Here is a 24,071-nt window from a genome sequence, read left to right as displayed (position 1 = left end):
GATTCTAGGGGAGTAAAATTTCAAGGAGGGTGTTAACAGTTGAATTGTGTACCCCAGAATTCAAGTACTGAAGTTGTAACCCTCAATATCTCAGGATGTGACCTTAGTTGGAGGTGTGGTCTTTATAGGTGCAGTCAAGTTAAAGTGAGATCATTAGGGTGGTCTCTAATTCAGTATGACTGATATCCTTAGACAAAGGGAAAATGTGGCTACAGAGATGCACATACAGAGAGAATGCCATGTGAACATGAAGATGGCCATCTACAAGCAAGAAGACAGGCCTGGAACAGATCTTTCCCTCACAGTCCTCAGAAGGAACCAACCCTCCCCACACTTTGATTTTGGACTTCAAGTCTCCAGAACTGTGAGACAATACATTTCTCTTGTTTAAGCCACTTGGTTGTGATACTTTATTACAGCAGCCCTAACAAACTAATAAGAGGGAGTGGTCAGTCATCGTGCTTATTTTATTTTACTTTTTTTGAGAGAAGGTCTTGCTCTGTCAACCAGACTGGAGTGCAGTGGTGTGATCTTGGCTCCCTGCAGCCTTGACCTCCTGGACTCAAGCAATCCTCTCATCTCAGCCTCCCAAGTAGCTGGAACCACAGGCACGCACCACCATACCTGGCTGTTTTTTAAAATTTTTGCAGAGATAACATCTTGCTATGTTGCCCAGGCTGTTCTCAAATTCCTGGGCTCAGGCAGTCCTCCCACCTTGGCCTCCCAAAGTGCTAGGATTACAGACATGAGCCACTATGTCTGGCCCATCTTACTAATGATTGTTCTGGTTAGATAAGAAATGAAAAAAAAAAACCTATTGAGTTAGTGATTAATAGGTCAGTGATAGTTTAGCAAGAACAATTTCAGATGGAGAAATCCTATTTTGGTGGATCAAGGAGTGCATAGTAGCACACCAAATACAAACCATTCATACGTTTTACTTTAAATAAACTTGACACATGGAAGGGAAGGTGGTTTGTTGAGGCTCTCATCACTCCAGACTTCCTACTTAATTGTATTGATTCTCTGGCTACTTCTGTCCATCTTGTTTTTTTTTTTTTTCTAATTAAATTAGTCTTTCTCCTTTTATTTTTTTTAATGTAGGTTCTTACTCTGTCGCCCAGGCTGGAGGAGTACAGTGGTATGATCATGGCTCACTGCAACATCTACCTCCTGGGCTCAAGTGATCATCCTGCCTCGGCCTCACGAGTACCTGGGACTACAGGCATGCATCACCATGTCTGGCCAACTTTAAAAAATTTTTTTGTAGAGACAGGGTATTGCTATGCTGCCCAGGCTTGTCTCAAACTCTTGGCCTCAAGTGATCCTCCTGCCTCAGCCTCCCAAAGTGCTGTAATTACAGGTGTGAGCCACTGTGACTGGCTTATTCCTTCTAATTTTTTATTTTCAGCATTTTATTTCTCTGTTCCAAAATTTTTAGTGGTTCTTTGATTGCCTGTAGGATAAAGGCCTTGGGTTAGTTTTCAAGACTTCACATATTCTGGGCCCTACTATGCCAATTCAGATTTTCCTTTCTGCATTGGGATCCTAGTCCCTCACTCTCTCTTACATATATCAAAGTTATGAAAAACTCCAGCCTCCTTTTCTTTTTTTGTGTTCCCCTCTAGCTCTATGTAACTATCCTTCAAGGTAAAGTTTAAGCTCTATCTCCATTAGGACTTTGTCTCTTCTAACTAGTAATTAAGACCATCTTCTGTTATTAAAATGTCAGTTAAAAGCTAACAATTTAGTTTTATTTACAAATATACATTTAAAGATGTATCTACAGAGGCAAATAGTGGAAAATTGGGACTATTTCTGAATAATAGTAGTCAAGCAATCCTGCCTTTATCTAAAAATCCTACACAGGCCATTAGTTAACTGAAATCGCTAAGCAAGTAAAGCTTTGTGCCACTCTAGAAGGAACTCCATATTGATATTGGGTTTCAGTGCATCCATAAATTATATGCCTCCTTTTCCTCCAGCTGAATTTTCAGCCCACCAAGAGATAAATAAGGAGTTATTAAAGATTAAAACTAGATTGGAGGACATACCTTGGGCGTATGGTAATAACAATGAACCCAAAGAATTAGGTAGACTCACCACTCTGTCACAGCCATTCTGGGAAACTGCATCCTCACTTCCCCTATCCTATAGGGAGCCTTTATTGCTAAGTTTGCTTCATTGCTGAAAGCATATTAGAACACATGTTTCTTTGAACTGGTAGAAGATCCCTGAAAGAAAAAATAAAGGGTAGGTTGACCCATTTGTGCCTGATTCCTGCTGCTAAACAGGAGGGAGTAAGTGAGAGAGGAGCAGAGAAAGGCCAGTACTTTTGCTCTGTTTAAAGGTGCCTCCCCTTTAAGGGACACATTAGGAGTTAGCAATAAGTTCACACCTAACAGTCAGGAAAGATTTCTTCCTGAGAAGTTTCCTAGGGACTCATAGCACTTGGTTCAGTATTCTGAAAAACTTCAAGAAAGAATCCTTCCCCTCCACTCTCTCTAAAATAGCCCAAAGATTAACCTAACTCTTTAGTTTACTTTGTGGATACCTATACGTTTGAATTAATAGTTATAATTTCTAGTTTTTGGTTTGAAAAAGACTGGCAGTTAACAAAACAAGGCACAACTAAAATTATGTCCCTATGTGTGAGGTACCACTTGAAATCAAAGCATCCGCATCAGATCTTGTCACACTTAAATCTTACTCCTTATTGCCTCAAAATAAAGAACCTTTTCCTCTCAATGCCAACATAAAAAAATAAAATAATCCATGTGAGAAAATTTAAACATGACAGTCAGAACCAGGATTTAAAGTGGATTCCTGGGCACAATTACTTGAAGTATGAATTTGGTGAATGACAAAGATCAGATCTCAATTGAAACCCGGGACTCTTTGCTTCATAAATCAAGCCCACCTGCTCTAAATGTTATAGATCTCATGTTGCTCTGTTCTACTCTCATTTTGTGACTGCACATTTGACTTAAGGGTTTAAGCTAAATTTTGAAACTTTATATACAGTCATTGATTAACCTTAGCTGGATCCACAGCATAGTTGATCACTTTATATTTAAAAGGAAAAAAAAAAGCACAGCCCTTTGCTTGCCCCAAATTATGGATCTCTTAGTTTACCAGGCATTCAAGTTTTTTTATTGAGACATAATATGTTACATATTTATGGGGTACATGTGATACTTTGTTACATGCATAGAATGTGTAATGATCAAGTCAGAGGATTTGGGGTGTCCATCATCTTGAATATTTATCATTTATCATGTGTTGGAACATTTCAAGTTCTCTCTTTTAGCTATTTTGAAATACGCACTACATTGTTGCTAACTATAGTCACCCCACTCTGCTACTGAACATTAGAACTTATACCTTCTATATATCTGTATGTTTGTACCCATTGACCAACCTCTTTTCATCCCTCCCCTACTCTGCTCTCACCCACATACCCTTCCCAGTCTCTGGTATCTGTCATTCTACTCTCTACCTCAATGAGTGAGCACAGGTGAAATTTATATTTCTGTACCTGGCTTATTTCTCTGCTTAACATAATGACCTCCAGTTCCATCCATGTTGTTTCCAATAAAAGGATCCATTCTTTTTCTTTTTTATGGTTAAATAGTACTCCATTGTGTATATATACCACATTTTTCTATCCATTCATCTACTAATGGACACTTAGGTTGATTCCATATCTTTGCTATTGTGAATAGTGCTGCAATAAATATACAGGTGCAGTTATCCCTTTGATATACTGATTTCTTTTCCTTTGAATAACTGCCCAGTAGTGGGATTGCTGGATCATATGGTAGTTCTATTTTTAGTTTTTTGAGAAATCTCCATACTGTTTTCCATAGTGGCTGTACTAATTTACATTCCTATCAACAGTGTATAAGAGTTCCCTTTTCTCCACATCCTCACCAGCATCTGTTATCTTTTGGCTTTTTAATTATAGACACTCTGAGATAAGATGATATCTCATTTTGGTTTTTGATTTTCATTTCCCTGATGACTCATGATGTTGAGCATTTTTTCATATACTTATTGACCATTTGTATGTTTTCTTTTGAGAAATGTCTCTTCATGCCCTTTGCCCACTTTTTAATGGGATTATTTAGCTTTTTAGTATTGGAGTTGCTTGTATATTCTGGATATTCATCCCCTGTTGGATGAATAGTTTGCAAAGATTTTCTTCCATTCACAGGTTGTCTCTTTACCTTGTTGTTCATTTATGAAGGATAACTTTGCTGAGTATTGTATACTTAGCTGGAAGTTTTTTTTTTCAGCATTTTGAATATGTCATTCTCTCCTGGCCTGTAAGGTTTCTGCTGAGAAATCCTCCATTAGTCTGATGGGGGTTCTTTTATAAGTGACTGGATGCTTTTCTTTTGCTGTTTTTAGAATTTTCCCTTTGCCTATAACTTTTGGCAGTTGCACTATAATGTCCCACAGAGAAAATCTTTTTGAATTGTGTCTATTTGAGGATCTTTGAGCCTCATGTATCTGGATGTCTAAATCTCCTGCTAAACCTGAAGAGTTTCCATCTATTATTTTGTTAAATGGGGTTTTTAACGCTTTTGTTTTCTTTTTGCCTTCTGGGGCTCCGAAAACTCAAGTATTTGGTCACTTTATGGTGTCCCATATGTCACTTAGGCTTTGCTCATTTTCTTCCTCTTCTTCTTTCTTTCTTTTTGTCTGATTAGATTATTTCAAAAGACCTGCCCCCAGTTTGTGAGATTCTTTCTTCCTCTTGATCTAGTCTATTGTCAAAGCTCTGGAATGTATTTTGTATTTCATTCCATGAATTCTTCAGTTTCATAATTTCTGTTAGGTTCATTTTTATGATATATCTCTCTTTGGTAAATCTCTCATTCATATCCTGAATTGTTTTTCAATATTCCCGTGTATCTCACTGAGATTTTTTGCTGAGATCTGTTCCTAGCTAATTATTTTTGGGGTGTGTCTTATTTTTTTGCTTTTTCATGTTCACTGTGTCCATACTTTAATATTTGTGCATTTGATGTAACAGTAACTTATTCCAATTATTTGAATTTGCTTTCCCAGGGAAGGACTTTTTTTTGAAGATGGATCTATGGCGTTGGTCGGGTAGGGTACTTTGGCTTTGGTTCTGAGTACCTGCAGTAATGTAGTCTCTATATGATTTCTTTGGCTGTAAACAGTTTCAATAGTGTCTGTGATTTTCTCAGTGGCTTAGGGTGCAGTTATTAGTGCAGGCAAGTTCTGCTGGGGAGTGGTATGTCAGGCAGGCCAATCTTTAGGTCCCAGTGGTGGCAGCAATGGGCTGAACATGTCTGTCTTTGGGTTTCAGGGTGGTGTATACTGGCACTGGTGTCAGTGGGCCCTGGCAGGCCAATTATTGGGCCTCCAAATGGCTTGCTCAGATACCAGGAATGACAGCAGTGGGCCAGGCAGGTGGGTAGGCTCTTGAGCCCCTGGGCAGTGGGCATGGTGTGGGTGATATCAGTAGCAGTGGTGAGGCAACCCCCTTGGGCCGAAGAGGTCTGCTCTGATGTTGGTGGTGGCTGTGACAGGCTGGGCATATCAGTCCCCAGGCCCACAAGTGGCACATGTGGGTGGGTGCCAGATGTGCTGATAGCAGCAGGTTGAGAAAGCCCAAACTCAGACCCTGGGAGGAGTGCTCAGGTGTCAAAAGCAGTGGACTAGGCTGAGCAATCCCCAGGCCCTTGGATGGTGTGCTCAGGTACGAAGGTAGGGGATTGATCCAGGCTGGGAAGTACTGCCTTCAGGCCCCTGTAGTATGTGCAGGTGATGGCTCTTGTAGGCAGGGGGAGGGTAATCTTCAGGCCTCTGGCTGAATGCTCATGTGGAGGCAACAGTGGCTATACTGTGGCCTTGTTAATGGGGAGGGCAGAGTGGCAATAAGAGGGAGCAGCAATAGGCAGGTGGCTTGGGATGGGGTTGGGGGATATCACAGTGATGGCAGCTGCAGACAGTGGAATTTGTCCTCAGAACACATGAACATGCACAACCACTCTTTTGCTGGGGTGGCCAGGGTTGCTGATTGTGGCTACTGCCTCAGCCCAGGTGGTAGCCACTGTGAGCTGGCAATGTCAATGGGGCTCCAGAGACGTGGAGATTCACAGGCTATTGAGCCCCAGGACAGGATGCATTCTACTGGGGGCTGGGCTCTCAAAATGGTACCGTGCTGCAGCTGCTTAAGACTCAGTGGTTTGTGGGACCCAGCATGAGCTCTCTGTCTGGAGCAATGCCTTTTTACAGTCTGCAGGCAGCTCCCTATGTTATTCTCAAAGCCCTCAAGAGTCAAGGGACTCTCCTGTGCCTAGGATTATAGGGAATTGTAGTGCTGTGGGTCTCTCATTTTCCCTTTCCCCACATTAAGGATCCTCTTCAGCCTCCCAGCTGATCCCAAATGAACAGCCTGCCTTGTTTCCCCCTCCTTACTTGCTTTAGGTGCTTCCCATCACTTCTCTGTTGAATTCCAGTGTTCTCTCTTAGATGATCTATTGAAAGTGTGACTATCTACTCATTTTGATTCTTCTCCATTAAGGAAGCCCCTCCTCAGTTTACCAGGCATTGTGTCTAAATTTTTATAACTTTATTCCTAATAAACTTCAAGTTTGAACTTTTCTGAAAAATTAGAGAGCATGTAGTCTCTTCACAATCATGTTGTGCATAAATCTCTCGCTAAAAGCATACATTCATTTGAGCTTTTATAGATCCTTAGGCCTTTAACTCTTTGGATAAGAACCAGTTATATCACTCAGGCATAATCATTGTTATAATTTTGACATAGATCTTTTCAATTATAATACATGTTCAATTTATCTTGAAGTGTTAATTGCAAACATGTATTGATTAAAGTTATAGATTTTATGTTACTTTATCAAGAGTTGCTTTATTATTATTTTTCTCCAAGGGGAGATGGCTGAGGAGGAAGCTCGGCAATATTTTCTTAAAACATTTTATAGACTAAAACAACTGGAGCCATGTTCTGCATCCTGTAATTTTGGGGAACTTAATAATTTTGCCTCTGTGTTACAGTATATGCATGCAAAATTATTGATGTAAGAAAACCTTATCTTTGCACAATGGTTCTATTTTTGGAGTGGATTTTATTGAGATAGCTACCTCTCAACTTTCATAAGAATATGTCAACATTTCCTCAGTTCATCTGACTGTGAAAGTAGCAATAGAGAACATGTATACTCAAACTCACTTGTTTTCATGAAACTTACCAAAATTCAACTGAGTATTTTAGAGAGATTTTCTGAAGAATACAGATCATTTAATTTGTCAGATATTCTAAAATATAACTTTAGACTTAGCCAGTTATCAGTTAAGTCTGTACTTAGACATTATTATTTTGGCTTTCTGTAGAATTGCCTTGAGAACTGACTACTGAATTTAGAAAGGTGACTTCAGCAAGCACAGTGTTAGTGGAAGAGTGGGAATGAAAGTGTGAGTAGAATGGGCACAAGAGCGAAATTTTAGATGATCAGAAACAACTATTGAGACTAAATTTTTTGAGAGAGAGCCTTGCTCTGTTGACCAGGCTGGAGCGCAGTGGCGCAATCTCGGCTCACTGCAATCTCCGCCTCCCGGGTTCAAGCAATTCTCCTGCCTCAGCCTCCTGAGTAACTGGGATTACAGGCACATGCCACCAGACCCGGCTAATTTTTGTATTTTTAGTAGAGACGAGGTTTCACCATGTTGGCGAGGCTGGTGTCGAACTCCTGACCTCGTGATCCGCCTACCTCAGCCTCCCAAAGTGCTGGGATTACAGGCGTGAGCCACCGCGTCCAGCCAGATTATGTTCTTTTAATTAGACAAGTATGTGCATTCCAGAAAAGGCTGAGGATTCAAGAATATAGAATAAGCCTTTGCAGTTGACAGCCTTTTTCCTTCTTGTAGAAAAGTAACACAATATAAACTTTTTAAAAATTTGTGCTTGTCATAAAAATTAAAATTTTCCCTAGGCATTTAAAAATACATAATTTAATATGACACATGATTAAGTTAACAAACTAATATCTTTTAAGCCATTTGTTTTATCCTGCTTCATTTTTTTATTTTTTCCTTATGTAGTTTAGCTGCTTTCCCCAGTGCTAGTCTCAGTTTATGGGTGAAAGGGGAGAGTTTTTATTTGTATTTCACATGGACCCAGAATTTCAACAATCGATTGCCTTTATTTTAATGATAATGCATATAACATTGATCTCAGTTACTAGGACTACTGTTTAATGTTTCTATTTCTAAATTTTCAAATGGAAAAATAAAATGCCTGTCATTTTTCCCTTTGGGAAGTAAACTATTGGAAAAGAAATGAGATTCCTTCCATTCACATGCTGATATATGGTGATAATTATGACAATTTTATTATCTTCCTTTCCTTTTCAAGTAAAGTATCCCCTCACTTGTAGCTTTTCTTCCATCTTTACTTCAGTTTCCCTCCCTTCCTCTTTTCTGTCATTTTCTTCCTTCCTTCCTTCCTTCCTTCCTTCCTTCTTTCCTTCCTGTCTTCCTTCCGTCATTCCTTTCTTTTTTTTTTTCAAGAATACTTACTGGCTCCTTTTGTTAGTCTTAACAATTATTTTCCATAACATTCTTCCCTAGCTTATAAATTTTTCTTGGGGTGATGTAAAGAAATATTGCACTGGGGACTGTTTTCATTGAAACTGAGAGGCTCCATTTAAACCAGCTTACACATTGATATTATAGGCTCATTTATTTCAAAGATCTAAGGGATGTCTATATACGGGTAGCTATTAAATACATTTAGGGTCCCAAATAATGTCAGGTTCTCTGTATCCTTCCTCTCTTAACTCAGCTTTTTTCTGCTTGGTTTCTCTCCATGTAGCAGTAAAATGACCAGCAACAGCTCCAGGAATCTCCTAGATTAGTAACCCAAGCAGAAAGAGAAACTTTGCTGCCCTAATAGTTATGTACCATAACCCTGAATAAATACATTAATTTACTCTGCTCAGATCAAGTGAATACTCCTGAATTTACTACTGCAATTGGAGGATGGGATATTATGGTGAGAGGTAGGGGAAAATGAAGCTCTGTGATTTTCAGTTCTACCAAGATCACATGGAGTCCTGATGATGAAGAATCCAATATAAGAATGGGTTTTATCTTTGAATAAAAATATAAAGATTTTTCAGAATTAATGATGCAAATTCTTAAATCTGAAAGTAGAAGCAATTTGAAGGAGACAAACTTCATTAGCACCTTGACAAAAGGAAAATTATCACTATCTGTTGCAGGGACTATAAGACTTCTTCCTCAGCCAGTGCCACTCTGTGATTTATTTTAGTGAAGTGCTCAGGAGGAAAAATAAGTCTTTAAGCAGTAGTTTTATTGAACGATAAATATAGTATATTCATATACTGTAAAATTTACCCTGTTTAAGTATACAGTTCAGTGGGTTTTGGTATATTTACAGAATTGTGCAACCATCGCCATTATCTAATTTTAGAACATTTTTATCACCTCAAAAAAAAGCTTTAGCAGTCTCTCCCCATATTCCAAACCCCTGACACCCACCAATCTACTTTCTGTCACTATAGATTTGGCTATTCAGGACATTTCATATGAATAGAATCATATAATATGTGGCCTTTTGTGAATAGCTTCTTTCATTTAGCATATTTTCAAGGTTCACCCCTGTTAAAGTATGTGTCACTATGTTCTTCTTTATGGCTGAATAATATTCCATTTTGTGGCTGTACCCTCTTTGGTTTATCCATTCACCAGTTGATGGACATTTCAATTATTTCCATTTCTGCTTTTTGGTTATTTGAATAATCCTTTTGTAAACATTATTGTATATGTTTTTGTGTGGACATAGGCTTTGCTTTTCCTGGGTACATTCTGAGGAGTGGAATTGCTATATCATTTGGTAACTCTACATTTAACATTTGAGGAACTAGGGAAATCAATCTTGATGGTTTTATCAATGGTGCGTTCGAATAGGTCTGTGTGTCCTAACAGAAAAGAAAAACACATTGCTCCAGCTCTTTTCCCTTTACCACAGGAAATAATCTGTTCCAAATGCTACATGTAATCATTTATCTAATACTCCCAAAATTATCAAGGCTGAAGTAGACTCTCTGAGAGTCAGTCCATTCCATCAGTCTGTGCCAAGCAAAAGACCCTGCTTGCAGTTTTTTTATGCTACAGACAATGGGCAGGAAAGAAACACAGAGTTAAATGAAAATATAAACCAAAATAAAATCTGCAGTTCCATTTTTTATAATTCAGGCGCCAGTTCAGGAACTTCTCAAGGTATTCCAAGCAGAAATGGATTATTTCAGGAGATTAGGCAATTACATGCCATTAAAAGGCCTTGAGGGATAGAAATTAGAGGGTACATGCCAGCCTTTTGGTTTAAAGGTGGCATATCTCCACCTTTCTGATCCAGACATTAAAAACTGCTAAGATCACCCAGAAATGAGGACATTATGAGAATATATCTGAGCCTCCCTGAACCGCAGAGTTTTAGTAAATAGACAGGGACATAGAGTTCAGAGGCTGCCAATTCATGTCTACCCTCAACATTGTTTCCCCCTGCACTGTCATGGAAAGAAGAATAGCCTCTTCTCTCATTTCCTTCCGAATCTCATACGACTGCACATCATCAGCGGAACTGAAATCATGTGGAAGCCTGGGGAGTGCAGTCTTTAGCATCCCAGCCCTGCAGTTAAGGAGGACAGGATATAGAAGGTGGGAGAATTGGTGGCCCAGTGCCAGCAGACAATATCTAGCAGATCTTTTTACAATCTAAATTGCCATTAGGTCATAGACATTTTATTTATGTACATGGCAAAAGTTAATATTTAAGGGCTCTCTAGCGGAATATCAGGCCAACATATTGTCAACTGCTGAAGTTAGTCATTCTTCCTGCTCCATTTGTCTCATCCTATCCATTACTCTCTTAACTTGGTTTCTCTTTCCAATTGTTTTCTAAATCCACTCACTAATGTAGGACAACCAGTACCTAAAATAGGGTTTATTATATAACAGAAAATTTATAAATATTAGTTATTTGAATGAATGAATGAATGAGTACTTTATTCAGTTGTAATGACTAGTTTCATATGTCAACTTGACTGGGCCACAGAGTGCCCATATTAAACATTATATCTGGATGTATCCGTAAGGAAGTTTCCAGATGAGATCAGCATTTGAGTCAGGGGACTCATGAAAGTAGATTGTACTCACCAATATAGGTGGGCACCATCCAACATCCAATCTTTTGGGGACCAGAATAGAACAGAAGATGGAGGAAGGAGGAATTTGCCCATCCTTGCCCCTCTTTTTTTCTGTCTAACTGCTTGACTTTGGAGAGCTCATCTCATCTTTTCCTGCCTTTGTAAATGGGATTTACACCATCGGCTTCTCTGGTTCTGAGGCCTTCAGACTTAGGCTGAATTTCACCACTGGCTTTCCGGGATCTTCAGCTTGCAGATGGCAGACTGTGGGACTTCTCAGTCTCCATGATCACATGAACCAATTCCTCATAATAAAATTCTTTTTTAAGTCTTATATATCTTCTTTTATATGTAAATAAAATAAATTTCCATTTACACATATAAATTATATATAGATATAGCTCCTGTTGGTTCTATTTCTCTGGAAAACCCTGGCTTGTGCTAGCATTCTCTTTATTATTGCTCCTTTCCCCAGGCATTTTTGGTCTCTTGATTTCTGTAACCTTAGGTAGGACTACGTTAAGTCAGCAGCATTCTCTTACCATTATGGGTGCTTAAATAATGCCTGCAGCTTCTATTCACAAGTTTAAGGTCAGGCAGTGATTCTTAATTGAAGCTATTTGGCCACCCAGAGGACATTTGGCAATGTCTAAAGACATTTTTGGCTGGAGGAAGTGTTACTGGCAACTAGAGAATAAAGATCAAGGATGGTACTAAACATTTTACCGTGTGCAGAATAGCCCTAAAAAATTGTCAGGCCCGGCCGGGCACGGTGGCTCACGCCTGTAATCCCAGCACTTTGGGAGGCCAAGGCGGGTGGATCACGAGGTCAGGAGATCAAGACCATCCTGGCTAACACAGTAAAACCCCGTCTCTGCTAAAAATACAAAAAAAATTAGCCGGGCTTGGTGGCGGGCGCCTGTAGTCCCAGCTACTCAGGAGGCTGAGGCAGGAGAATGGCGTGAACCTGGGAGGCGGAGCTTGCAGTGAGCGGAGATCGTGCCACTGCACTCCATCCTGGGCTACAGAGCGAGACTCCGTCTAAAAAAAAAAAAAAAAAAAAAAAAAAAAAAATTGTCAGGCCCCAAAAGTGAATTGTGTTGAAGTTGAGAAACTCTGGGTTAGAGTGCAGAAGAAGAAGAAAAAAAAGAACTTTAGGAGGCTGAAGCAGGAGGACTGCTTGAGGTCAGGAGTTTGAAACCAGCGTGGGCAACATAGTGAGATGCTGTCTCTACAAAAAATTAGCCTGGGGTGGTGGCACATGCCTGTGGTCTCAGCTACTTGGGAGGTTGAGGCAGGAGGGTCACTTAGGCCCAGGAGATCAAGACTGTGGTGAGCCATGATCTTTCCACTGCACTCCAGCCTGGGCGACAGAGCAAGATTCTATCAAAAAAAAAAAAAAAAAAAAAAAGAATTGAATGCAAAAGGAGGAAAGGAGTAAAGATGATATCCAGCAGGGGTCACCAAACTTTCTGTAATGGGCCAGATGGTGAATATTTTAGTCTTTGTGGGCCATAAAATCTATTGCAATTACTCAGCACTGCTGTTGTAGCAGGAAAAGAAGCCATAATCCATACATAAATGAATGTATGTGCTGTGTTCCAATAAAACTTTATTTAAGGATGCCGACATTTATTTAAATTTTATATAATTTTTACATCATGAACTATTATTCTCCTTTTGATTTTTTCAACCATCTAAAAATGTAAAACTATGTTTAGCTTTCAGGCCTTACAAAAACAGGCAGGCAAAAGGTCACTAAACCCTGAAGTAGAAGAAGGAGGAGGAGAAAGAACAAGAAATAAATGACTATGGTAGAGGAGTATATTAGTTTGGTGTTTATATTAGGCTAGATTATGCTACAGTAACAGACAACCTCAAAATCTCAGTGATTTACAATAACAAAGGGGTATTTCTCATTTACAGCACATGTGTACTCTGTGCTGGCTAAGTTCTATTCCATGTTGTTTTTATCCTGGAATTCAGGCTCATAGTGCGGCCTCTATCTGGAATACTGCTCCATCTAGGAGCAGAAGAAACACGGAGAACATGGCAAACCAAGTGCTGGCTCTGGACGTTTCTGCCTAAAATTGACATACATCATTTTCACTCTGTTTCACTGGCCAAAGCAAGTCACATACCATGCTAGACTACAATGGGGTAGGATATAGAATCCTCTTCCAGACCAGGGCAATTACTATTTATGAACAATAACACAGGCTAACACATAGCCTACCCTTAGTGCCTTCAGTTGCTTAGGTTTGGTTATTCCTGAACCAAGGTTTATTTTATTCTTCAAACTAGTGTCTTAAGTAGGGATGGGGAGATATAATAGTAACAATAATAAGAGCTAACACTTATTGAGTGATTGTTATTTCCTATACATATGTCCTTTACATGCATTTTTGTATTTAATCCTCACAACTACCATTGAGGTAGCTACTATTTTGATCCTTACTTTATAGATGAAACAACAATGGAGAGGTTAAAAGCACTCAACTGCCAAGTAGTTGATATTCCAACCCAGGTCACTCTGATTTCAAAAGCATATTTTTACTCTAATACAGATTAAAATGTAGATTAGAGTGATAAACTGCCTGGGTTCAAATACTGGCTGGTGCCAAATACAACTTTTGTAGCCTTGTGCAAGTTCTATAACTTCTCCATCTCAATTTCTCCACTCTAAAATAAGAACAATAACAGTATCTACTTTAAGGGGGTTTTGTAAAAATTAATGTTATGTGGAGTGCTAGTGTTTATAAAAATGCTTGAAAAAAAAAAGGAAAGTTTGATGATGATGATTACCTAACCGTGTTTTAGAAAGCACCACTGGTAATTTGAATCCCCTCTTTTCTACTTCCTTCTCATCCCCCAATTCCCTTTGAGAATTATTGTTCTAGATTTTTGCCCCTACTCTGTTTTTTTCTACTTTTGGACTAACACTTCACCAACTTGGAGGGTAAGCTGTAGGAGTATCATTACCTTCAACCCAGGTATACATCTCACCCCTGCTTCCCAAACCTCCCTTGCCTGTCAGTTTTACATCTATGTTTTATTATTTAAACTCCTAATTTATAATTATGTGGGTACATAGCAATGATCTGGAATACAGGAGTGGGCTGCCTAGAGGGGAGGCAGTAATACTGGCCTTGCTTTTTGCTACATGACCTTGCTTCCCATATTTTCCAGTTAATTCTTGAAATTAAATGGTTACATTTTTTTCTATTAAAATTAATTATTTAAATTTACTGTGGCTTAATTTTGGAAACATCATATTAAATTTTTTGTCCCCTGTGAATACTGTGCAAAACCAAGCAAGCAAAGTAATAAACTGTGCTTGGCATAGATCTATCTATTGGGCATCAGCCTTTTAAAAAACAGGTATTGTTTGAGAAGGACCTGATGGTCTAGAAGACTTATTCTGACAAGGTATAGATCCATACTTTGAGTGTGGAGTGAAAAGAAGTAAACAATTTGTTCTCAGTTTTAATGCTTAAAATAGAATGAAATAGAACAACAAAAGGAAAACGCATGAAATAGAATGTCTTGTAGGCAAGTTGAAATCTGTTTTATTTACCACCCCCTTAAACTAACATTTTTCTTTTAAAATGTATTAATTTCATAAAACAGAAGCATAAACCATCTCACCTCATAATATGTCCTACTTGAAACAATACAGAGACTTCAGGTGCTGGTTCTGATTGTGGTCAGAATTTTAAGTTAATCTTATGAGGATAGTGGGGTTTTTCTGATAAGTTATGATGTTAATATGTTTTTGCTTCTGAAATAATTTAAAATAATATTTAATATTTTTTGGTCTGGAAATTTCTTCTTCTATATCTGCCACCCACAACCCAGTCTACATTTGAATTTAGTAGTTTGGCTGTACGGATTGAGAGGTGATAATTAAGAAACAGCAACAGGAAAGTTTATAAAGTTTCAGAGTACATGATTAGGGCACATTATTGTATAAATAAAGTTAAAGCTAAGGTTTTGTTTCCATATGCTTCAACTCTCATCAAGCCAATTCTAAATTACCTTACATTTTTGAAAGTTCCAAATAAATTTAGATTTTCTAGATATAGCAGATTGAAACATCGTAACTTACCATCTTTTCTGCCTATTGGACTTACATTATGGATCTAGGAGGTATCAAGTGCCATATTAAACATATTCTTGCCACCAGCTTCTATGAAATTGATGTCTTTAATCAAGTCATGCATTTAAATTTGATCAGTGCTATTCTGTATGGATTAGGATCTAAGGGTTTATACATAAAATTGATCTATAAGGAGATATATGCTCAGATATGCAGAGTCATGCTGGGGATGCCCACAGGTCTCCCCATTTTCACACTTAGATTGCGAGGTGAGGTCAAAGCTAAATTCTAATTCCATTTAGTTTTAAGAAATAATCTGCCTTCTCTCTTTCCTGAACAGTTTCCAATTATTTAGCTTTTTTCCTCTAAAATCCATGGAGCAGAGTTAAGCACTATGTTCCCTCTAATTTCATAGCATATTTGAAGGAGCTTTGTAAGGAATGGAGCAAGAGAAGAGAGTACCAAGCATGAAAAAGGCCAGATTCTTGAATCATATTTGCAATGTGTTAAATTATTTGGGGAACACTGCAGTTATTTTTATTCAAGAGTCAAGTGACACTGGAAAACAATACTTTTTCAAGATAATCATTTAGATTTATTTTTAAAAAAAGAGGAGAGTTCTCTTATTGATTTTATAAGAGCAAAGGCAACAGTCAGCCATTCTTCTGGCTAATTCATATGATCCTCAAGTAAAACTTAAGCCCAGGTTACTTTGGTAGGATTTAAAGTAGTAAGACATATGTGAATAAAATGATATTAGGTCTGTATAATTCTGAATAATAAAATAAAGATTAAGATGGTAATATTGGTCCCTCAAGTACTGGTATTTAAACTTTAAAAATCAATCAAGAGAGAAGATTAAGTGGTGTTTCTTTGGTACTGAAAATGTAAAGCTAAGACCAAATTGTTCTACTTCACAGATTTAAGATACAAAGCATGATATTTAAAGGTATTAAAATAACTATTTCATTATCTTCAGTTTGTAAAGAATCTCTTATGAAGTACACTTAGAAGAAATCCCTGAGTATATTAAGTACTCTATTAGTATCTTTCTTCATAAACAAAGAGGAACAATTTAAAGGCTTTGCAAGACATATAAACACAGTGCTTAGTAAAAGCATTATCTGTTTATAAGGCTCTCTCCATCGTGCTTGTAAATTAGGCCACCAAATGCTTCAGAGGAGAAACAATAGATTCACAAAATTAAACTCTAACATTTGAATACATTAACCACTCTCAAGTAAATTAAAAAACCATTCTCTGATGGTGTTTCTATGTTGTTTTAGCCACTCGATATTGTTTTTCACTGTTTCCAGCACTTGTTCCCTAGGTTTTTCTCCTGCTCCAGCTTGTGGATATTTTGCAAAAAAGCTCTCCATCTAGAAAAGAGAGGGGAGTAATTAGGATTGTCATTTATAGCCAAATTAGTCTTCAAGAATTTCATTCACAAACTGGATTTGCTTTCTTCTTACCTAGAAATTCAGTATCACTGCACAACATTGAGCTACACCTCTGGCGCATCATTCAGACTGAACCCATCTCTCAGATTAGCAATAGTTACCCATGGCTTTTGGATCCCCACAGCATGTCAAGCCAAAATAGGCTCTGACATTTTGGGGAAGGATGGCAGCATGTCAGTCGCTAGCATGCCCATTTCTGTTTCTGCTGCTTTCTCTATTTTCTCTGAATTCCCCAAGGTGTTCCCTGGAAAAATCTCACCTATGGAGTGATGGTTTTCCTTAGCCTTTCACTCCAGGAGTCTGGAGTATTTTAATGTACTTTCAGTTCACTTATTAAGGACTCATAAAACAAATCTTTCTTAAAATTAGTGCTGTACTCCCTCTGACCTCCAAAGCCCTACCCCAAACTCAACCATACTAGGATTATTTGCTATAAAAATAAGAATAATTTGGCTTTTTAACATACAGAAAACTCTTAGCATTCAATATCTAACACACAGATATTGAAACTTCATACAATCTCTGCCTGTTCAACATTAATAGACATCTCTCCTCCTTTGGACTTGAGATATTTGAAACCTGAAAGATTTGAGATTAGTTTTGAAATTGCAAAACTATGAATTCTGAATGGAATCAAATCTTGACCTACTTGTTCCAGAGTTACATTTACAGGAGAGGCGAGACTTTCTGCCCATGATTTCATGAGCTGAACTGTCTGGTGTGGCCTTCTCAGCCCCCCGCCACCTCAACTTTTGCAGCTTTTAAACTTTTTTAGAGGCTCTTTGAATTGTTTTATGTTTAGAAAAAAAATAGGTGTACATTTTATTAGATACAAGAATTATTTCTCAATTCACTGTGTATACTTATCAAGATAAATAAAGACATGTTTTACACCTTAAATATATATAATTTAAAAATACAAAACCAAAAAGAATTTTCTTTCTCATTGTCTTCTGTGATTTGAATTGAGAAAATATCATTTCTATTTGAAAAAATAGTTTCATTCTATCCCGTTACTGGGTATATACCCAAAGGATTATAAATCATTCTACTATAAAGACACATGCACATGTAGGTTTATTGCAGCACTGTTTACAATATCAAAGACTTGGAACCAACCTAAATGCCCATCAATGATGGACTGGATAAAGAAAATGTGGCACATATACACCATGGAATACTATGCAGCCATAAAAAGAATGAGTTCATGTCCTTTGCAGGGACATGGATGAAGCTGGAAACCATCATTCTCAGCAAACTAACACAGGAACAGAAAACCAAACACTGCATGTTCTCACTCATAAGTGGGAGCTGAACAATGAGAACACATGGACACAGGGAGGGGAACATCACACACCAGGGCCTGTCAGGGGGCGGGGAGAAAGGGGAGGGAGAGCATTAGGACAAATACCTAACACATGCGGGGCTTAAAACCTAGATGGTGGGTTGATAGGTGCAGCAAACCACCATGGCACATGTATACCTATGTAACAAACCTGCACATTCTGCACATGTATTCCAGAACTTAAAGTAAAATTTTTTTTAAAAAAGTTTCATTCTGCTCCTTCTTGGACAAATGCAGAGGAATTTATCTTCATACCTGCCACAGTTGCAGTTCAGTGTTGAACGGCTCTGCTATTGTGACAATTCGGCCAAGGTTTCTGTTATTGAGTGTATATCTGGAGAGAAATTTAGAGTAAAAGGAAGTGTAAGTGCTCAGAATGTTACATATTTTCTCTAAATGCAGATGTTTCCTTTTTATTTCATAGTTTTTAAAAGTAACTTTCAAAGTAAGCAAAACACAGTAAGAAAACCCATTTTACTTAAAATCATTCTATTCGAGATAAATTCTTAGTACACTCTGCACTTCTTTTGGTAGACAAATTGACACGACCCTCTCAGATATGGAAGACTGCTTGTTGTAGTCCCCAAATCTGTTTTTTTTTTTTTTTTTCCTGCACACATGAGCGCCCTGCTAGAGACTGTTTCTCAGGCTCTCTCATAGCTAGATGTCCACAGGTAACCCAATTCCTACCAACAGAACATTAGCACAATGTTCAGCTGCAGCTTCCTTGCTTAAATAAAGGGAAATTGCTTGCCTAGACTTCTTGGTTTTTTTTTCCTCTTCCCCCAAGCTAGAACATGTACATACCAGTGATTCGTCTTCAGCCATGCAGACAGGATACTGGCCTGGCCTCACAGAGCAGAAGCACGCTAACAACTTGGACCACTCACTTCAGGAGTCTAACCGTAGTGAGAACTAATTACCCACACATGCCCTTTCAGCGGCTGCCTTTCTATGTTTCCGTTACGGCAGAACACCTCCAGCATCGTTATGCTAATACTCTATGCATCTTCCTACTGGTACAGAAATTTAAATATAGGCTATTTATTCTGCTTTCGAAAAGCTTTATTCGTTGCTGGCATGTGGGGGTTATGATCTGTATCAGTCTGCCTAAGCAAAGAAACCTAAAGCTAAGTTCCAAGACAGAATTTTAAAGATGATATTCTATCCCTGTTCTCTTTGCATTTTCTTTCATAAAAAGCAAGAATCAGAAGTTTCCTTATAGACCACAACTGGTTGTGATAGAGGTAAAAAAATCTCATCACAACTAATCACAGTGCAAGAAACCCACAAAATTATGTATAAACCTTAAACCCCTGGAATGTTGAGGAGGGATACAAGAAAATATGTACACAGCAATAGGATAAATTTTACATTTAAAAATTATTACAGGCTGGCTGCGGTGGCTCACGCCTGTAATCCCAGCACTTTGCCATCTCAAGGTGGACAGATGGCTTGAGGTCAGGAGCTCAAGACCACCCTGGGCAACATGGCGAAACCCCATATCTAACAAAAATGCAAAAAGTAGCTGGGCACGTGGTGGTGTGCGCCCCACAAGTAGTCCCAGCTACTTTCGGGGGTGAGGCGGGAGGATCGCTTGAACTGGGGAGGTCGAGGCTGCAGTGAACCAAGATTGTGCCACTGCACTCCAGCCTGGGTGACAGAGTGAGACCTTGCCTCAAAAAAAAATTTATATATATACATATATATAATTTTTATAAATATTAAATATTTCCGTTCCTATATATATATGCAAAGGCAGAAATCATGAAGATAAAAGCTGATAGATTGTTTTATGCAAATTAAAAACTTTTATACTGAGCTGGGAGGTGATGGTTTGCCCTTGTAATCCCTGTGACTTGGGAAGCTGAGATGAGAGGATCCACTGAGCCCAGGAGTTCAAGACTAGTCTGGGTAACAAAAAAGTTTTATACAAAAAAAAAAAAAAAATCCTACCATATACAAAATTAAAAGCCAAATACTAATGGAGAACAAATCGTTGTAATATATATGATAAAGAGCAAATATTTTTGCCATATAAAGAACCCTTACAAATTGGTAACAGGGAGAAATATGCCAGCATGAATTTAGCAAAAGAATGAAAATGTACCAATGAGAAAAGAATAAAATGTTCTAGTAATCAAGCATGATTTCAGTGTACCAGGTCCAGTGCCCACTCTTATCACAGATGCCACTGAATTTAAAGCCAATATGTTTTTTCATCCCTAATGTCATCAGTCATTATCTAAAATGTGATTCTGAGGCATTAGTAATGCTGCCCCTAAAAGTGTGTACTTTCTTGCCTCTGACACATTTCCTAGATCTCCCCAGGCTCTTGAACCCTTTCACCTAGCCCTCTGGAACTGTCCCTTTACAGGGAACACTACTTCTCATTCTCACTTAGAGAATGTTTATATTCCCACATCCTTTGTAGCATCAGGTCAGGAAGTAGTCAGTGTGCTCATGCTCCCCATTGCTGCTTCCAGACCAGCATTCCTCCAGCCTCTTTAAAAACCTCTGTTCCCTTATGTTAGTCCCTCGCATTTAATGATACATTCTGGTACCTGACTCCTCCAAGCCATGCCATCATTCTAGGTAATTTCTAGATCCACATAGATGAATGATATAACATCTCGTCTCTTAGTTCCTTAACCTTATTTCCGATGATATTTTCTTCACTCGACTTCAGCCACCAAATTCCTATGATACTTTGTGATCATCCATAAGTCATCTGCCTCTAAAATTGCTAATTTATTCACCCTCTATGACATGTTATGTCTTTCAGTTTCCACTGTGACTGTTCTTTCACTTTACCTGGACTTCTGGCCCTTTGACTATTCCCACCCCTCTATCACTTAAACCATCAGATCTTCCTATTCTTGCATTTATTTCTTTATGTAGTTTAGATTCCATGGTCTACCATTTTGAATAACATTTTTGCCTAAGACCTGAACCTTTTTATACTTTAATAATTTATGTATAATAAAGTATACATGTATTTGTGTGACTCTTTACTTAAAATTTGTCTCTACTCAAAGCTTCATGACGACGGAGAACCAGGTCTGCTTCTCCTTACTACTGCATCCCCAATGCCAGTCATAATGCGTAGCACAGAGTAGGTGCTCCACAATATTTACTGGATGGAAGAAATGTAATTTAAAATGAGATATCAGTTTTCACATATTCAATTAACAAAGATACATAAAAATAACAACACTGAGCATTGAAAAAGGTTGGGAACATAGGCAGTTACTAGCAACAGTTTTTAGAATGGCAATTCTGCAACATTTATCAGAAACCCTAAAAATAAACACATCTTTTCACCCAGTAGCATTACTTCTACCACTACTTGTATTCTAAAGAAATTGTCAAGGACATTAAAAAAAACAACGAAGGATTCAGTGTACAAGACTGTTCATCAATACACTACGTATAGTTGTAGGGAAACAATTCTATTGTCCAACATATAGGGATTGGCTAAATAAACTAAGATGTATGTACACATTGAAACATTATTAAGCCATTCAAAATAATATTGAAGATGCACACTTAAAGACATGAAAAGACACCCACAATATAGGATGATGAGGAAAAAAAGCAAGTTATAAACCATATTTATAATATGTTTCCATTTCTGTAAATTAAGTAAACAGCCATGGAAAAACTCAAGGAGAAACAGTAATATGACAATAGGAGTTATTTCTTGGTGGTTGCATTACAGGTAATTTTTATACTTTTATTTTTGTTTGTATGCATTTTGTGCAAAAAACACATACCAGTTTCACAATAAGAAAATAGGAATTTAAAAAAGCAAATCACACTGAGTTGCTTTGATGAGATTCTATAGATTCAAAGAAAGTCTGCTAATTGCAGCTAATAAAACAATTTTTTCAGTGACCTTCTATAATTTCTGTAATATTTATTTCTGTTTTGTCTAAAGGACATATTTAGAAACTAGCAATGAATATGCTGAGTGAAAACTGCAACTACTTGTTTAAATACCAGAAATGCCAGAACAAAATATGTACACCCCAGGAAACTAATATCATATAAAGTATAGAAAATAAGGGAAAATATACTGCATGCTTATCGTATTGGTTATTTTTAAAAACTAAAATAAGGATTTAATTATATTTTAAATAATTTGAAAAAAATTTACAAATATTGTCTTCTTGGATTTAATATTTATACAAGTATACTGTTATCCAAGGAAATAATTTTAATACACACAAAACTTTTAAGTGCTTATTAAATTGTTTGGTTTATGAGGTAGTATTTGAAGGGTTTCAATCATGTCCTAATGACTTAGTTTTTCATCTACTGTCATAAACTAAAATCACACCACCTTATTATTGGGTCAACTCAACTTCACAGTTTCATCTAAGAGTTTATTGGAAGAAACAAAAGCAAAGAATAATTTCTGAAGTATCTTTGGGACTTTGTGGCTAAGTCTCAAACTGGCAAGGACATTAGCAGTGTGGCCATCAGTTGTCATAAAAATCACATGACAAAAGCTTTATTTAAATAGAAGATTATTTATTTCAGGATGACCATAAATTGTTCAGAAATGGAGATAGTAAAACTATTCATCCTGAAATTTGGAAAATGTTCAAGTGTTTGGGATTATTTGGATAAAGTTTTGCTCATTTTTGTTTAATTTTTATTATCCAATTTTCATAGGGAAGTTCTGTTTATTCAAGCCAAGTACAATTAATATTGGGTGTTTGTGTGTATTAGACATGTGGTTATTAGCAATTTTACGTTTGGGGCCATTTGAAATAATGTCTCATGAGAATTAGATCATTAGATTATGAAGAAATGCTAAAGCCTTGGGCAAGAGTTTTGGAGTACTTCTGGAAATAGTTTATCTTCTTATTTTATCTTGAAAAATAATCAATTTACCAGGCCTAATACATTTATTTTAAGGCCAGACACTTATGAATTTTATGACAAGGCAAAACCTTTTTTTTTCTACTTCTTAATTTTCCTGAAGTGAAACAACTAATTTTTAAAAATGAAAAATGCATTATTTGAAATAAATCACAGCATAGCTACTCAAATAGGCCTTGAGAAATATTTATTCAATAAACAATAAGTTAATGGCCATTTTATGCAAAATAAACCATTATTTACTTATCTTTTCATAGTAACTCAAAAGTAACTTTTGTGCTTCATCTACATAGGTTTCCTGCACCACACACCACAGAAAAAGAGATAGTTGTATGGTCTTTTCAACTAAAACAAAATACGCAGTATTTATCACTAGCCATATATTTTTCAAAATGGAGGGTATTACCTTGCATGATATAAACAGTTACATCTAGATAATAACATATTCTTAATAGGTATATTCATTCATTCTAAATTAAGCATTTCATTTAAACAATCATAAAAGATGAACAATGCACATGTGTGCGTGCACACACACACACACTCACATGCACACCAACCAATCTTCATAGAGATGGATGAACAGTGACACTCAATAGTTACAAGAATAGAAAAGGTAAAGATTTATCACAAGCAGGCAGAAGCAATGTAGTGTATTTTGGTTGGGAGCTAAAGGTAGAATCTGAATCTCAGAAGGAAAAGAAATGTAAATGGACATAATAGCACTCTGGTGAGCTGTGGGGTAGAAAAGAGAAAATAATTAAAAGTTATAATTAGAGTTGGTATTTCTCACAAGGCAGTCATTATCAATGAGACAGTGCCGCTGGATTGACAGGAGAGATTAAGAGGAGATAACACAGGCTATTTCCTAATGTACGGATTACAGATGGTAAAGGTCTTTTCATCAATGTTTATATGTTTATTTGGGACATACGTTTATTCTATATTCTATTTTATACTCTATCAAAGAACTGCCTTTTGGATGGAAATTGTGCATTATATTTAGAGTATCAGAACCAAGAGCAGCAATCTTTCTTCTGCACGGGCCT

General features: G+C 37.4%; 1 protein-coding gene across 1 annotated transcript in view; it reads right to left on the bottom strand.

The window, feature by feature from the left end:
- Positions 1 to 16,439: 16,439 nt before the first annotated feature.
- The window catches only part of ENPEP (glutamyl aminopeptidase), an 85,995-nt gene continuing 78,363 nt past the window's right edge, over positions 16,440 to 24,071 (bottom strand). Inside the window, exons 19-20 of the mRNA XM_003830026.6 lie at positions 18,388 to 18,466; positions 16,440 to 16,706 (exon numbers count right to left, since the gene is read on the bottom strand). Coding sequence (XP_003830074.2) covers positions 16,554 to 16,706; positions 18,388 to 18,466 — 232 coding nt within the window. The 3' untranslated portion in view covers positions 16,440 to 16,553. The remainder of the gene's footprint in view (positions 16,707 to 18,387; positions 18,467 to 24,071) is intronic.

Source organism: Pan paniscus, chromosome 3 (genome assembly GCF_029289425.2).
Source record: "Pan paniscus chromosome 3, NHGRI_mPanPan1-v2.0_pri, whole genome shotgun sequence".
NCBI classification, from domain to species: domain Eukaryota; kingdom Metazoa; phylum Chordata; class Mammalia; order Primates; family Hominidae; genus Pan; species Pan paniscus.
The sequence above is the reverse complement of the archived record's forward strand: the minus strand, read 5'-3'. Positions and strand labels throughout refer to the sequence as shown.